The following is a 14,034-nucleotide window of genomic DNA, read 5'->3' as shown; positions in this document are numbered from 1 at the left end:
AACAATTCTTAGGTAATTACACACTTGTTTTAACATTAAGCCTTTTATACATTGTGTCACGCTATTGCATGCCATTTCATGCTATTCATTTTTTCTATTCTATTTTTTTAAAACATAAACTGACAAATATGAGCTGACAAAATGGGCCAACGTGGCTATTTTTAAGGTAAATTATATGCAATTAAACTGTATTACGTAGGCCACATTTATAATACATGATATTACTAACGTAGTACCGTAAGACTGAAAGACTTTATCAAATACATGTAATGTACTTAGTATGCTATTGGGGTCAAGTAGATAGAAACTAATTTTCCATCATTGCTGCTATTACAGCAATGTACCATCCGAGGAACAAATCTAAAAGATAACTTTTCAGATTGAATAACAAGTACAAAAATTTTGTCTATACAATTAGAGAACGTGTACGGATGCAATACCCCTACACATCATTTCGCCAACACTGGGCACAATATCCACAAATAAAAACATCAAATATTCAACGCATTTGCTGTAAATCGAATCTACATTAGTCAATGAAAGTGAAATCATAAACAAGACAATTAATCTATTATAGGATACATCTGCAAACAATTTGTTTCCATATTTTAGAATCTTGCTTCTTTCCGAATCAATACGAGCTTAAATAAAGAGTTCGTAAGCCCAGCCCACTTGCCAAATATTTGAATGATTGCGATTAATTGAATGGTTACAAAGAATATTTAATTAGTTAATTCTCAAGAATTTCTCTATTTCGCCGGACAATTCATATTTAAAGATTCGCGATCGATATCGCACTAAATAAACTTATTGTGGCGAATGAAACGTTTTAGACTAAATAAAATTCGAAAAGATATGAACCTTGTTAAATGTAAAGACTTAATCAAACTCATAATTGTATATATGCAAAACAAATAACGAATATTCAAGAAATGATTGTCACTGGCAAATACTATAGGACCTCCATCTTATGCGAGCCATATCAAACCCAGTCTTATGTTAAACACACTGACAAATTTGCAACATAACCGACCAAAGCGCTATCATGACTCTTCACTTAACAGTACACATTCTCCTCTTCCCGGGGAGCATTCCAGCCAGTCGCCCTATTACGGGCGCGCACATGCTAATCCAATCAAACTGACGTTCGGATCCTGCAAACAAGGTACCCATTTAACACGTGGGTGGAGAGAAGCAACGTAGATAAAAATGCCTTGCCCAAGGACAATGTTTTCATAAGAAGCAAATGCGCAATCTCAAGAAGAAACAAAAACCATTCCTCAAGCCTTTCATTATTCTATTAGGAATTCCAATTACTTGGTGATTTAAAAAGGATGTTTGAAGGAAAACTGAAAATATTGGCTATAATTCACCAAGAAAGAGGTATATTATGTCCGTATAAAGTAGAGCTATATATTAATATTTGCTTAAAAGATTGACATCCCCCACCCGGCGCCGAATTAGTCCACCCTAACACCCAGCTTCGTGAATTTTAACGTAATTTCGGCTCTTAAACATGCAGTGCAACATATATCCATTCCTAAACATTCGATCTTTTGTACATTAAGAACTTACATATACCATGCAACAAAAACACTATGCAATTTTGCAACATTCTTGGCAATATAGACAGAAAAGCAGGAAATTTCATGAAGAAAGTTGGCATGCAATGTCAACACACGCGTTTCACTGGAAAGCAAGTGAGTAATGTCGACTTGCTAACTAGTCGAGAGCTGCATTAAACAATGAACATAATCTTAGTAAACAATGAATATAGACTTTTTGAACCGTAATTTATGGAAGACGTTATTCTCTCTCATTTTTTCTTTCACTTCTCCTATCATAATCTAGTCACTCAGTAATAAAATATTTTACACGTAATAATTAAGACCGGCAGCAACTAAGATGAAATAAAATAAAAAAATAAACTAAGAATGAAACAATGAAGAACATAATCATGGTAATTTATTGTCGAAACCATGCACCTCCGACAAATTGTTACTGATGGTTCATTCTTTATTTTTCAAAGAATTATAGACTGTAACTGGCATACAGTCTACGATCTAAGTATGTTTGCTTTATTATTTATACTAGATTTTTAAAAGATATTTGGACAACTTCTGTCTAGATTTGAGAAAGTATCAAGTTTGGTCCGCTTAGGTTTAGGTAGTTCTGGAAGTTAGATATCATGATTTGAATGATTTGTGCGATTTCACAGACGTGTATTAACCAAAATTAATGATGATTATTTACGTCTGAGGACCGACCTCTGCCGTCGTCCGAAAGACGCGAGTCGGATCAATTGTGAACCGAGGTTCGTCCTGGGTTGGTTTGTAGGCGAAGACATAGAGCTAACCGCAAACCTCTAGACCAACTTGCATCTCCCTATCAACCCTATCAACACTATCAAAGCATAATATATATATCAAATTTTAACATTTCGAAAGACTATAAGATATGTATTTATTGTATTTTAAAGCAAGGCACGTGATATGTATGAATATTCATTTCATCATAGTTCCGTGCTCACAACCACCGGTTCGGCATCCTCGTCGAAGTTCCGATCATAGTCGGAAAACATGCTGAGCTCGCCCACCAACTCATTCTCCAGATCGAGGTCGTTCTGCGGAAGAGGTTTCTTTTCTTCGACATCGTGGTCGATTTCGTCGTCGTAGCTGACGTCGTAGCTCGCCTTGTGTCGGTACTCCTCGAACTTGGGATTGACTTGGTAGGTGTAGGTTTGGGTCTGCATGCAGGCAAGGGAAGGTTGAGGGAAGGAAAGATGGAGTAGGAAGGAAGGAAGAGAAGAAAGGAAAAAGGGAAGGGGAAAGGATGGAGAGAGGGAGGGGTGAGCAAGAACAGAGGATAGGGAGAGAGAATAAGGAGGGTGATGGTAAGGAAGGAAAGAAGGACAGGAAAAGAAAGGAGGGTAGGGAAAGAAAGAAGGATAGGGAAAGATTGATGAATGAAGAAAATAAAAGAAAAGAGGAAAACGGAAGAGAAAGAATGTGAGAGAATAGTTGAAGAAGATAGGAAGCGACGATAGAGAGAAAGGATAAGTAAAAGAGGAAAGAAGGAAGGAGGGGAGAGAGAAAAGGAGAAAGCATAGACAATACGGAGAGGATAGATTGGCAGGAGGGGGCGTAAGGAAGAATGAGAAGGATGTAATAGAAGGATGGAAAGAGAGATGGGAGGGAGGGAAAAGAAAGGAAAAGAAAGGAAACAGGAGAAGAAAAGTTAGAAGAATGGGAATGACGGAAGAAGGATTGGTGCAAGTGAAGGCATTACAAGTTAACAGAGTGCCATCCAAAGACACCAGTGACATTTGACGAGATACAAAGGACGGACAGACAGAGGAGAGAGGGGGAAGGGGGAGAGATAGAGAGGGAGAGGGGTAAACCAAAAATACATATAATCATGCAAGCAATAAATAACAAACTATGCACAATCATGAGAAGCATAATCTACGACACGTTCAACTTGTCACAAAATGTGCGTCACAGTCTTAGCTCGTGCAATAAATTATTATCCTATTATATTTTTTAAGACGAATGGAAAATGAAAGGAATACTGAAGAATTTTGCACAAGGAAAGAGTGATTGAAATCAACGGAGTACAATGTATACCGCACTGATATCGGTTTGCAAGCATGAAATAAATGTAAAGCAAGCACGCAAACACAAAGATAATGCCCCAAATTTGGTATACACTAATACTTCCAATTTTCGCAAATTGGTGGGATAAAAATTACTATCATTATTATTCTTAATATCATTCATACTTTTAATCATATTGTCATTATTATTATCATTGTTATTATTATTATTATCATCATTATTATCATTTCTATTATCGTTATCATTATCATCGTCATAATGATTATTATCATTATTTTCTTTATTACTTACAATTATCTATAATATTAAAAGGACCCTTTTATAAAGCGACTATGCCTTCTTCCTTTCGTGTTCGGCTTTTCTCAGAAAAGAGTTCTTCTTTATCATTTCATTAATCGCCATTTACGAATCTATTTATAAATCTGTGACGGCAGCTGCAAATTGTTTGCAGAAAATACTCCGTTACCAATTACACATGTGTGTATATACATAACGATATTTGTTTTGACGCATAAAGTGAGAAAGCAATGTTGTGAAGGTCAGACCACAGCCATTGTAGTTTGTTTAAATAGAATCTCTTTTGTTTAATTAGGATGAAACCATTTAACCATGGCATGTAATCGTTCCACAATAACGCATTAACTCGCACATACATTCAATGCTGTCCCTGACCCGTAACAGTAAAATAGTGGTATGAAAATAATATTATTTGTGTCTGTCTGTTACGGGTTGTGTACACAGAATGAGAATTTTTTTTTTTTGTATAATCACTTCGATTTTTATGTCATTTATTGTGTACACGTTTATAACACGTCAGAGAAAGCTTTAGGCACCATAATACTGTCAAGACTCAAGAGGTATACTAATAAGGATGATAATGTAATCAATTTGAATGGGCAAAGGCGTGGCAACTTATAAAGGTTTAATCTATAGTGTTAAAAGTGTCTATCTGCCATTTTTTAAATGTGGCCAACCATCGGCCCTTTTAAATGGTGATTGGATATTTTAGTTTCCAGAGTATTTTAACAGCATCAAAATTTACCATCCATTTAAGTTGTTTAACACTATCATTTAGAGATTCAAGTTGTTTTGATTTTAGTGACTTAACTCTTTCATTTAGAGATTTAAGTGATTTTAATTCTAGTGATTGAACACTATAATTTAGAGCATTTTAACAGCATGTATCTTTAACATCCACTGCGTACCTGAGATGCCTCATATCATATTCTTTATAAAACGTCGACCATAATGGCGATTTCGAGCAATGTGTCCCGAACGAATTAGGTCTTTTATCCTCTTAATTTGATCCAAAAACGAAGAACCTGTTGATAGCACCACTGACTAATGATTATGTCGGTACTACTATACCTTTTAGTAATGGCCATATCAATTGTATATTCTTTGAAGAAATGAATGGATAAAAATATCTCGTACAGGACGCATCGCACGGAATCGCCCACAGATAAAGATATTATAAAGTCGGTTGCCCGTAAGAAGGTCGTAGCTCTTACGGCGTCCTTGCCGACATCGGACGAATTATAAGTAAAGTCCCGTTCATATATGGCACTGCAAAACCGCGGCGTTTATTTAAATAACAACATAACATGAATAACGCTTCACATTAAAAAAATCTTATACCAAAGGGCTTATCGAAAACATAACAGGACTGTAATGTGTTGCGCGCATTTGGCATTCATTTAGATGTACACGTAAAAAAAAAGAATCTTATAAAATTATCAAAAATGCGACGGCTTTTTTGCGGCGGTTTATCGTGTTATATCTGAACGGGCCTTTTAAAACTCGTGCTCGTGGTCATAATCGTGTCGAGGTCGTGAGACGAGCGACGATTCTTACCACTTCATCCTCGTCGGCGTCCCTGACGATTCCTTCGCTGTCGGATTCACCGCTTATTTTACTAGTCTGTCTCGGGATCGGCATGGGGTGGCCCGTGTCGTAATCCCTGTCGCTGGGTCTCGACTAGGAGATGGAAAAAGAAAAAGGAAAATTTGGTTTGCTTCATTTGGAAGACATTTTATTTTGGCAGCCAACTATGTTTTATCATGTTTATAGTGACGTGTGTATGTTTTCATCAAAAGTTTCACGTTTTACTACTTATAATGATAATATTCCGCTTTTATATAGCGCGTAATACATCTATGATGTCTCTAAGCGCTTTACAGATATATTATTATCCCGGTCATTTTATTCAGTAGTTGCCCGCGCACACTGTGTGCACAATCTCCACTCCCTGGGGAGCATTCGATCCAGCCAGGCGTTACTTGACGTTTGACTGTTTGACCAACAATGACGGTGGCATCCTAACGGGTACCCATTTAACACATGGGTGGAGAGTATGTAGCAAGTGCAGGTTAATATCTTGCCAAAGGATATTAATAAGCATACGAAGTGTATTCTATAAAGCTATATGAAATTCTTCCATGAATTACAAAGTCATATATTTAAATCAGTTTAAGTCGATTTCATTTCTGAATCATTCCAAAGAAAAACACAAGCAACATGCAAAATGTAATTTTATTTCGAAGAAAATGTGTAAGCTAATTTCCTACCATTATTTTAGAAAGTGGATAATTGATTTCTAATTTTGACAAATAAGGGACTATCAACAAAGAAACTACACATGTGTTCTGATATACATTATGTACCTGATATGGTTGACTATCGGGACCGTAACCAACGGAGTCGACATCGAGCGGTGAAAAGCCCACGAAGGCGGGGTTGACGTTGCCGTTCATCTCACTCTCGATGGGGCCTGAGTGTGTTCGGGTGCCTCGACGAGCCTCGGATATCTTCTCCAGCTTCTTATGCTGCCTCGACCTCCAGAAGCAGAATCCGAGGAGGAGCAGGATGATGATGGCGACGATGACGGCGCAGAGACTCCACGCGACCACGGAGGTGACGTTGTTGGTGGCCACGCGGATGGGGAAGGTATTGACACCCTGGCCATGTTCGTTGATCGCCGTGCATTCCAACAGGGCGGCATCGTCGGTCTAATCATGATGAAATCAATGGTAAGTGGAAGAAAGATTGCTGTAAGTCTTGATTCTTTAAAATAATTCTTATAAAGAAGATCAACAAAATTGCAAAAATCGCAATGTGAATTATGCGGATGAGACATGTTTTCACATCGTGCAGGGTGCCATAGTCACCCTAATCGTTATGAAATGATTATAGTAGTTGTAATACTTGTTTTTTATGAAATAATTTCGAATTGCATAAAAAAAAGCATTTCTGACCACGGACTGAGCATTTTTAAAGAGATATGGATAGTTTCAAATTCAGCATATCAGTTGTATAATACAAGTTGATAATACTAAGTGATTATAAACAGGGAGTTGTATTTAATTGAAATATCAATTTTGACCAAGCATTGCAAGAATTATTTCAAAGTTTAATGTTAAAAGATTTTAAGGGGTAATTTACATCCAATCATGATCTATTATGAAGTTATATTCAATCACACCTTTTTGCTTCACCTTTTTGCTTCATAAAATAGGCTATGATTTACAATCTAAGAACAATGAAAATCATCTCAATTCGATCGGAGTGCCAGGAGTGTCAAGTTTGACAGATATGAGCGCTATACAAAAACCCACAATTATCATTATTATTATTTATATTTTCACATTTGTTGGCTTCCTATTTTCATTCTGACTGGGGTACAAGGCCATATACATATACAAGGCCAAATATTTCAGAATAAAGCAATTTATTCTTTTGTTCACCTCGTGGCAACCTCGTTTCCACAATGCCTTCCTTTTGTGTCTTTGCGATTTGATTTATATACACAGAACATTTACAACATAATATAAATAGACATAATATACACAGTAACAAAAAGTAAAAATAAGAAGACAATAATGAAGTCGGAAGGATACCCAGTTCAGTCAAGCCATGGAGACAATCTGACTGTTCTTCCATGGGGTCCAATCGTGCTATTGGCAATATACTTTCCGACGTTGTTTCATTCCAAAGATTTATTGGATCAGTTTCATTTGCTTCATAAATGGACGATTGATTTACCATGTACAATACTGAAAGCATTTTAAATTCATGTTTGCAGTTGCTGAATTTCCTATTTTGATTCTCAGCGGTGCCCAAGGCCATAATGTACATGTCGAAATAGTTCAGAATAAAACAGGTTATTTATTTAACTCGCGGCACCCTCATTTTCACAATGCCTCGCTTTTGTCGTGCAATGACGTATCCAATAAACATTTACTGAGAAAACCTGCTGCAGACAACAATTACGAAGAGTCGGAGAGAAGGACACAGACAGAGAGCGAAGCAAAACATAGAGGCAAGAAGAGAGAAATATATTGAGAATGTGCGGGAGAAATAGAGTGATCATGATAGAGATATAGTTGAGTTGGGCAAAATAGACGGAGAAGTACATATGCACAGAGAGATAGAGAGAGGGGGAGGGAGAGAGAGAGAGAGAGAGAGAGAGAAATAGAGAGAAAGAGAGCACATAGGGAATAGAGAGAAAAAGAGCACATAGGGGGAGAAAGAGAGAGAGAGAGAGAGAGAGAGAGAGAAAGAGCATAGACACACAATACAGAAAAGAAACAGACGTCCTTGTCCCAAGTTGGTGATGTTTACAGAGACGAAGAGATGGAAAAAGAGAAACACAGAAAGGGATTACGTCATATCCTAGTTATATCACCCTACATAAAATTTGACAATTATACTGTCAACCTCGATTTCTAGCACCTTTTAATTAGAGTAATCGTGATAAAGAATATAGGGAAAATCTATATCATCATCCGGACGAATGATATAATGTATAAACATATTTTTAAAAAAGAATCTCCGTATAATGAGAAACTATTTAATAAGTTATCGCCCATTGGGTTGTCTCAAATATATATATATATAAATATATATATGAAGTTTGAAGTTTGAAGTTTTATTTATTCCACATTTTACATAGAATAACAGTTTAATATATTTGTTTTATTTTTTTATACAGGCGTATATTATTATAAGTCTAGAGTAGATTTCACACAAGATTTTTTATTTTTTTTTAAAATATTTTAAATCAAATAGAATGTACGGAAAATAAGTACGAAATTTCGAAATATGTATATATATAACAGGCTAGGTATATATATATATATATATATATATATATGTATCATAAACATTGAATATATATGCTGTATTTTTTTATGTGGTAAAAAGCGGAAAAAGCTACATGTACAGAAACTAAATTTCACCAAACCATTATAAGCGTCGGAAATTAATCTTCACAGTGATATAAACAATTCTATCGTGTAACATGGAATAACGAACAATATCATGCATTTTGAGAGAATTTGTGAATACAATATGCATGGGTTGGGTATTGAGCCTTGACATTCCTAATCAGACAACAATATGTAATGGTTCAATTGAAGAATTCCCTTTTATCCCTAGAGATATTTAAAAAATATTTTTAGGTTTCACGTCATACATGAGATTGTTGGATAAATCGTTTAATCCTATTTGAATGTATTGTTTGTACACTGAATGATGTCTTTTGTGTGGTTTCTGTTTATTTATTTCTGTTTCTTTCTTTTTCACCTTTATTTCTTTCTTATTTCTTTCTCTCTTCCTTGGCTTCTTCCTGTCTTTTTCCGTTTTCTTTTCTATTCTTTCTTTTATTTCATTTTTTCTTATATTTCTTTTCTTTCGAATGATGAGTTTCACATAGAAAGCTGGTGTAACAGTCACTTTAGTTTACGGAGCATGTTTGCCTGACTTTAGTGGTGGAAATAGATCTATATAGGCGTTACAAGGCCTCTACTAGATAATATGAAAATTACAAAGGAATGTTGTTCCATACGCTAGCGACCACGTCAAATATTTAAACACACATGTACATGTACGTGATGATTGTACTAAGTAGATGGGATTAAAAACAAAAATGGAAGTTTGGACGTTATTACGTGTACGATTTTAACTCCATGACACTTACTGTAGTTACGAAAGGGACTCAAAGTGACCAAAATACAGTGAAATATGTGTATTAAGGCCACTCGAGGGAGACAAGAGAAGAAGTCTTTATTGTTTGGTGATCTTTATGTACAGGTTTCTTTAGTACATGTTTCAAAGAGAAACGATATTCAGGATAAATTAATATAAAACGTGGTCTTGTTAGACAGGTGGTCGCTAAAGCAGGTTTCCCTGTACCTTGAAATTTATCTGAAAAATGTGTGACCAAATCGCCGCCCGAATATATCAGGAATATTGGTAATTTCGTTTTTGTTTAAAGTGCAACCCCCCCCCCCTTTCGCCACATCATTAGCATATCACTATGCTGATTAAAATGGATAATTATCATTTTACCAAGGTATCCCTACGTAACCATGGTAACACGGGCATTGTGCTGAGGATTTCATTCTGCCCTATACCAATACGTACAACCGGAAGGTTACGTAAACATGCTGTACTCGACATGAAAAATAATTTTCTCACAAGTCCAACATGTCCAAAGATATGAAATGGGATACTATTCAAACCGTCATAATTTAAAGTGACTCGGTAACATTGTTGAAGGTTGATGAAAAAAATTGCTTAATTTTTGTATAAAATGTTACTTACTATATTCCTTCTACTATACTAACCCTCTGACATGAAAAAAATCCTGAACAAATTCTCAAACCACAAAGATATCTATGGTTTTCTTTGAAGGCGTCGATGTGAGGCACCCTCTAGCAGTGATTAACAGTAAATTTTCCCAACCATTTTTGAATTTTCCCAACCGTTTTTCAATGAGAAAAATACATAAAACAGGCTATAAAAATCTGTCAACACTTAACTGTCTGGAATGGAATGTAGAGCCATTTTATTGCTTTGTGACGATTTACATTCACCTAAAATGTAATTAAATTGTCCTTGTCTTGATGCTGAACAGGCTTCGAAAAGTAGCAGAATAGAAGTAGAATAATGTAGTTGGGAGAATTAAGGAATCGATCAGATCAGTTTTTCCCAATTTGTACCATGAATAATGATCCGTTTTCAGTCAAATTTTCAGATTATCTTTAATTGTACATCTAGCATTGAAGTCCCTACCTTGGCACCACTATCTCTCATCTGAACAATGTTACAAAGTCCCTTTAAAGCTTTGTATATTTGTGAAATTCAACACTCACGTCACAGCCGGATTTCACTTTTTTTTTTAAAGAATATCTACTCTTTACTTTTGTTATTCCAAAACATCGTCAAGTTGACGAAAATTCGATGAATTCACAGATTCAAACTAACACCAATGTCCGTATGACTTGGAATACAACTGAGATTCAAATTTAGGTGCATCTCTTCATTTCAAATAGATTATCATTCGCAAGTGTCCCTCTTTTCTCCATTCAAATTGGAAGAGTTTCTTTCAAATGGATCTCTCCGACAAGTGAAGGAAGGATTAGATATGATTAATCTTCATAACCATCAGGCCATAATTATTTCTGTCAAAATCATCTTCGTGGTGATATGACTTTTATATTAAATCATTGTTCTCATGAGTGTATAATCCTTTCAAAGAAAGCTTCGTCAATGGTTTCTGATACTCATTTCGGCTTATCTTCAGAATAGCCCACAAATAGGGCTTATCTATAGATCTAGGGTTAGAGTTAAGGATCGATAGAGTTAGGGGTTAGGATTAGGTTAGTCTTCTTATTTTCTTCTTTGCTCGGCTTCCTCCAGTTTAGAGAACTGCAGTTGAGAATGGGTGAGCTTACAGTAACATCAAATAGTGGAAAGTTTAACGTGGGGGTCAAGAACGAAACTGAGAAAGAGATTGTGAAAAGGAGATGTAAGTGTTACCTAAGAATCTTAAGTCTTTAGATTTTGCTTCATTGGTGAAGAGTTGGTTGACCTTCGAACGCCTGCTCAGTTTTTGTGGTGGGCTATTTTAACGTTGCCCCCTCCCCCCCCCCCAATTTCATTTTTGTTTAAAGTGACTCGGTAACATTGTTGAAGGTTGATGAAAAAATTGCTTAATTTTTGTATAAAATGTTACTGACTATATTCCTTCTACTATACTAACCCTCTGACATGCAAAAAATCCTGAACAAATTCTCAAACCACAAAGATATCTATGATTTTCTTTGAAGGCGTCGATGTGAGGCACCCTCTAACAGTGATTAACAGTAAATTCTCCCAACCATTTTTGAATTTTCCCAACCGTTTTTCCATGAGAAAAATACAGAAAACAGGCTATAAAAATCTGTCAACACTTAACTGTCTGGAATGGAATGTAGAGCCATTTTATTGCTTTGTGACGATTTACATTCACCTAAAATGTAATTAAATTGTCCTTGTCTTGATGCTAAACAGGCTTTGACAAGTAGCAGAATAGAAGTAAAATAATATAGTTGGGAGAATTAAGGAATCGATCAGATCAGTTTTTCCCAATTTTCACTCAAATTTTCAGATTATCTTTAATTGTACATCTAGCATTGAAGTCACTACCTTAGCACCACTATCTCTCATCTGAACAATGTTACAAAGTCCCTTTAATGTTAACCGTCCAAGGAATTTATTGACATACCTCACAGCAACCACATCAAAGATTTGAAACTACATAATGTACGTAATGATTTTAATAATTTAGTTGATATCCCTTACATTGTCTTTTAGCTGAGATCAGACAAAACATGAAAGAAAAGAAATTTCAATGATTCATAATTATGCTTTAACTCCATGAATAAGTATATAGGACATTTAGCAACATAATATACACAGAATGACCTTGGACTTGATCTAAAACACAATTATGTTAATAGGGACATTTTAACACAGGGTCTACATGATTAAGGGATATATTTTTGTTTACCTCATCCATATCAGGGAGGACCAAGATGGTATTGCTTTCCTCCAGAATGGCCATGTTGAATCGACGATGATATTGATACTCGATGGGCTCCTCATTGTACTTCCAGAAGTAGACGAAAACATTTGGGTTTCCCGTCGCCGTGCACCGGAATCGTCCCTCTCGACCCGCCTTGACCTCGCCTACGGGTTCGATGGTGACCTCCGGAGGGAAGGTGACCCCGAGAGCGATCTGACACTGCCTGTTCGAGTCCGTCTCCGACGCGCAAGTGTACCGTGCCTCGTTCATCGAGGATTCGGCCGTGAATGTCGTCATGATAAATGACGGTATCGCTGTCGTCGTGTTCGGCGACGACGGCAGTGAGTTGGACCCTTGCTTCCATGCTAGGGTGTTGTTTTCAAAGGTCGAGGCGCAATTGAACGTGACGTCCTCCCCGACATGGACGTTGCGCCGTGGGGAAGCCCAGCAAGCCGGAGCACCGGTCGCACTCAACGTCGCCACCGTCAACGAAGCTTCTCTCGTCTGCGCGATCGCAGATGTCGGCGCGACATTATCACCTCGTCCAGGTGGAAACAGGAGGCATACATAGCCCCCGGCGTCGGCAGCCGTTAAGTCGTTGATCACGAGATTGTAATCGTTGATTCGCTGATCACCAATGATATCGTACTTTGCTCTATAGCTGAACGGTACTTCGTAGTCAGGCCCTATGGAGGTGTTGGTCGCACCAAGCGCTATCCAGTAGAGCAACGAACCTTCCGGACGGTTAAACACCCGACATGTCATCGTAACTTTGCTTCCGGCCACCACTTCTCTATCTTGTGGTTCTACCGAGAAATACTGGGCTGAAGAATAAATGATGATAGACAAAAAGAGAAGCAAAGAAGTCCAACAATGATTACCGGTGGACGCCATTATTATCATTGCAGTAAACAATCGCAAATCACCGCACAAAAAGTGAAAAGGAAATTATGTCCACATCTGATGTTTTATGCCGCTGAAGAGTAGTATCGGAATGTCAGCATCTAAATTTCAAACTCCACAATCCAAAACATTTGATCCTCTACATTCTTATTCCAAAGAAAGGTTTTCTTGATCATACAACAGAAAAATCAGCACTTTTCCGCTTTTACTTCTGAAGAAACACCGCACTTAACGTAGTCAACTAGTGTCGGTAGCACGGTTCTACGTAAGCGAGTGCAATCGGCCCGTACGTTGGGCGCTCCCGTGCGTGTGTGTGTGTGTGTACACATACCATGTACAGTAGACCACCACCTGTTCTCTCGTGCATTGCGAGATTTCGCCTCTCTTTCCGCCATAAATTCACCGCTGTCTTACGTAGATCGCACTCTCCCCCGTATACCGATATACGGCTTCTCACAACAATACATTTGACTCACCCCCTTCGTACAATAGAGACGAGATTCCACAATGGGACAATGAATTTGAATAAAGAAAGCAAACGAACGAATGCACTCGTATAAAGCCTTGTGCATAGGCATGGGGTAACGATAAGGAAAAAAAAGTATGACTTTCGGGGGTAGTCAACTGTGTATGTAATCCTTTCTGACTTTCATGACGTAACGGTCG

At 37.1% G+C, this 14,034-nt stretch overlaps 1 protein-coding gene across 1 annotated transcript; it reads right to left on the bottom strand.

Annotated features, from left to right (window-relative positions):
- Positions 1 to 2,462: 2,462 nt before the first annotated feature.
- LOC591369 lies at positions 2,463 to 13,808 on the bottom strand. Its single transcript, XM_795557.5, has 4 exons — positions 12,451 to 13,808; positions 6,281 to 6,625; positions 5,472 to 5,594; positions 2,463 to 2,746 (listed from the first exon to the last, which is right to left on the bottom strand). The coding sequence occupies exons 1-4, from the start codon at positions 13,366 to 13,368 to the stop codon at positions 2,513 to 2,515; spliced, it is 1,620 nt and encodes a 539-aa protein (XP_800650.4). The 5' UTR covers positions 13,369 to 13,808; the 3' UTR covers positions 2,463 to 2,512.
- Between the last annotated feature and the right edge of the window lie 226 nt (positions 13,809 to 14,034).

This window comes from Strongylocentrotus purpuratus, unplaced genomic scaffold (genome assembly GCF_000002235.5).
Source record: "Strongylocentrotus purpuratus isolate Spur 01 unplaced genomic scaffold, Spur_5.0 spur5_scaffold_21, whole genome shotgun sequence".
NCBI lineage: Eukaryota > Metazoa > Echinodermata > Echinoidea > Camarodonta > Strongylocentrotidae > Strongylocentrotus > Strongylocentrotus purpuratus.
This window is presented reverse-complemented; position numbering and strand designations above follow the sequence as displayed.